Genomic DNA, 3108 nt, shown 5'->3' with positions numbered 1-3108 from the left:
TGGTGACAATCAGTCCATTTCGTTCACAAAAGTCAATAAGCATTTGACCCCTGTGATTCCATCTTCCTAGTCCATGTGATCCAACAATATTCTGATATGGTTCATCTCCAACAGTGCTATTCCATTCTCCCAATATGATGCTGTTTGTGTCACCTATTCCATCTTCCAGAAGAATTTCTTCAGTTGTGTCATACACTTTTTCCACTTCATCATCTTCATACTCTGATGTTGGCATGTACACTTGCATAATCAGTATATCTACCGGTTCCGCCTTTAACTTCAGAGCAATAATTCTGTCATTACAAACAATCTTCTTAACAACACCGCTCACTACACTTTTATGCACCACTATTGCCACACCTCTTTCAGCCCGTTCACTTCCAGAATAATGCACTGTATAATCACATTTTCTTATTTCACCTTGTCCTTTCCACCGCACTTCACTGACACCTAGAACAGACACCTCATTCTTCTGCATTTCTGTTTTCAAATTCTCCAATTTGCCTGCTTGATTCAAGGTCCTTACATTCTATGTTCCAATCTTGTAGCCATGATGTTCCTTCCGATCTTCGCGCTTTTTCTTGTTGTAGTAGATCACTGCCCGTGCGTGGTAGTTGTAGAAGCTGGCGACCATGCGTGGTAGTTGTCGGCGAGTCTGCATGACATTTCCTCTAGAAACACTCCCCCCCTGGAGATCTGATTGGGGGAGTAGGGGATTAGTAATATTCATTATTTTTTTGTTAAAAGTAAAATATGGTCACGAGTCCCACAGCACTCAGTGGAGCTATGAATGGGGCATAGGGAGGAACAAGGGCAGAAAGAGTATTGGACAGCTGCTTTCATATCCTGCCCTAGCTTCTGATTTTATCTCTTCTTGTGTATTTCTTATATTCAGTACAACTCAAAAAACTACCATAAAGAATCAACAACTGATACAAATACACACTAACTGGATTGTAGTTCCCTGTTATCTTGTTCATAAGTCCATTTTGAAGTAGCAAAGAGACTCATTTTTGTCATGGTTAGTGTGAAGGTCTCAGGAGCTTCTGTGTTTTGAATTTCAGTGGTGAAAACAAAGTTATAATGGTTCTTGCTGCCACCAACCACCCTTGGGACATAGATGAGGCTTTCAGGAGGAGGTTTGAAAAGAGGGTCTACATTCCTCTGCCAAATGGTGAGATATATATAGTATAAAACAAAATTTATAATGTGTATTCTAATTCTTTTGATTCTTTAGCTTATTTAAGATTACATCACTTGGATCAGTACTTTATGGAACCAAGTGACTATTTTAACATCCCCACATCCAAAATCCTGCGCTTCATCCAAAGTGTGGGGTTGCTGAGAGAATAATTAAAAAGGGGGAAGCACAATAGACCTAAGGTTGCGGTGCAAGGGCTGAGAAGGCCTGCCCCTCATATATTCTATTCTAATTCTTTTGGTTGGCTGGGACACCAACTATCCTGATCAAGGTATTTTGTGGTTTCCTTTACTTCCTGCAAGCAAATTCCAGGATGGTACCTTAAATTTGGACACTACCACTACCTTCCACATTCCATTCCAAATCATTATTCACTGTCATTCAACCATTCAGTGTTGTATAGTCTGAATTATTGAGTGTTGCTAAGAAACTACAAATAAATAAATAAATGTCATCTTCTGGGACATGATGGGTGTGCAGTTCAGTTGAAAGTGACCATCTTATAAGAGGAACGTGTCCTCTCTGTTTTCTGCACATGAAGGAGGAGGCATCAGATCTTCTGAAATATTGGTATTTATCTACCAGATTACATGGCATCACATGATGACATGAGTTTTTTTTTTTTTAGAAAATTTGTGAATCTTAACTTGAATTTTTGTGAAATGGTTGTAAAGAGTCCATGTTCCACAGAAGTTGGAGAAAGATTTGACTAATTGAGCGACTATTAGTTCCTCAAAGAGGACTCTGCTGCATGGGGGTTAGTTATTTTGTTTAGAATGATAAAAAGTACCCCTTATATATTTTGCATAACTGGAGGAAGTTGCACTGCATTACTGTAGTATGTATGAGTGTCTGCATATCTGATGCAGATGAAGCACGCTCTGCACTGCTGAAGTTGTGTCTTGAAGGCGTGCCTGTGGATGAAACACTGGACACCAACGTCATTGTTGCTAAGCTGGAAGGGTATACAGGATCTGACATCAGCAATGTGTGCAGGTTTGTTTGGAACTGCTTTCTCTCTTGATAGCAAGGCCATAGAACTGGTGACCATGAAGACAAATCATTTGGATGAACCTGTTGTCTGTTGTTAAGTGTAAAAGAAGATGGAGAAAGTAGCTTTCTCCAGAGCTTAACTAACAAACTAACTGGCACCATATTGCAGAACACTGCAGTCTTAAATTTTGTTAGTACTCAAATGCTTAAACAAGCTTCAAAAGGTAACCATCTACATGATGTTTAGATGCATAGGAACTTTATTTATATATGATTTGATATTCTCACAGCTGTGATTAAAAAGACTGTTTCTAGGATGTGACACCATACAGTTTTCTTTCTTTTTTACTTTTGCTAAAAAAAGGTGTTTTGGAGGAACCTCCCAATCTGAACAAGGAGGGCAAAGGCAGAAGGAGGTTGGGAGGAACAAGAATGATGAGGTGCCCCCTTAAAGTTCAGTTTTTCAGGGGCAGAATGAATGTGAATAATTCAAAGGGCAGATTAGGGTGGGAAAGAATGAAGAATTGGAGGAGAACCATCTACCAAACTACATGGCCTCACATCCCAGAATAGAGTAATGTTAAACTTTTCATTTCTAACACCCAACCTCGTCTGATGGCCCAAAAGGGATGAAGTGACAGGAGCTTGGGCAAAACTGCATAATGAGCAGTTTCATAGCTTGTACTCTTCTCCAAATATAATCAGAATGATCAAGTCAAGGAGGATGAGGTGGGCAGGGCACATAGCAGAAATGGGGGATACGAGGAATGCATATAGGTTATTGATGGGAAAGCCAGAAGGAAAGAGACCGCTGGGAAGACCAAGGTGTAGGTGGAGGGACAATATTAAAATGGATCTTGAGAAATAGGATGGGATGGTATGGATTGGATTGATCTGGCTCAGGATAGGGAGCA

At 40.0% G+C, this 3108-nt stretch overlaps 1 protein-coding gene across 1 annotated transcript in view; it reads left to right on the top strand.

The window, feature by feature from the left end:
• The window catches only part of LOC111862947 (katanin p60 ATPase-containing subunit A1), a 31323-nt gene extending 29056 nt beyond the window's left edge, over positions 1-2267 (top strand). Inside the window, exons 8-9 of the mRNA XM_023848830.2 lie at positions 1065-1174; positions 2071-2267. Of these exons, the coding sequence (XP_023704598.1) occupies positions 1065-1174; positions 2071-2225 (265 nt within the window). The 3' untranslated portion in view covers positions 2226-2267. The remainder of the gene's footprint in view (positions 1-1064; positions 1175-2070) is intronic.
• The last annotated feature ends 841 nt before the right edge of the window (positions 2268-3108 follow it).

Source organism: Cryptotermes secundus, unplaced genomic scaffold (genome assembly GCF_002891405.2).
Source record: "Cryptotermes secundus unplaced genomic scaffold, Csec_1.0 scaffold763, whole genome shotgun sequence".
Taxonomy (NCBI): Eukaryota; Metazoa; Arthropoda; class Insecta; order Blattodea; family Kalotermitidae; genus Cryptotermes; species Cryptotermes secundus.
Note: the sequence above shows the minus strand (reverse complement) of the source record. Positions and strands in the feature narration are given on the sequence as shown.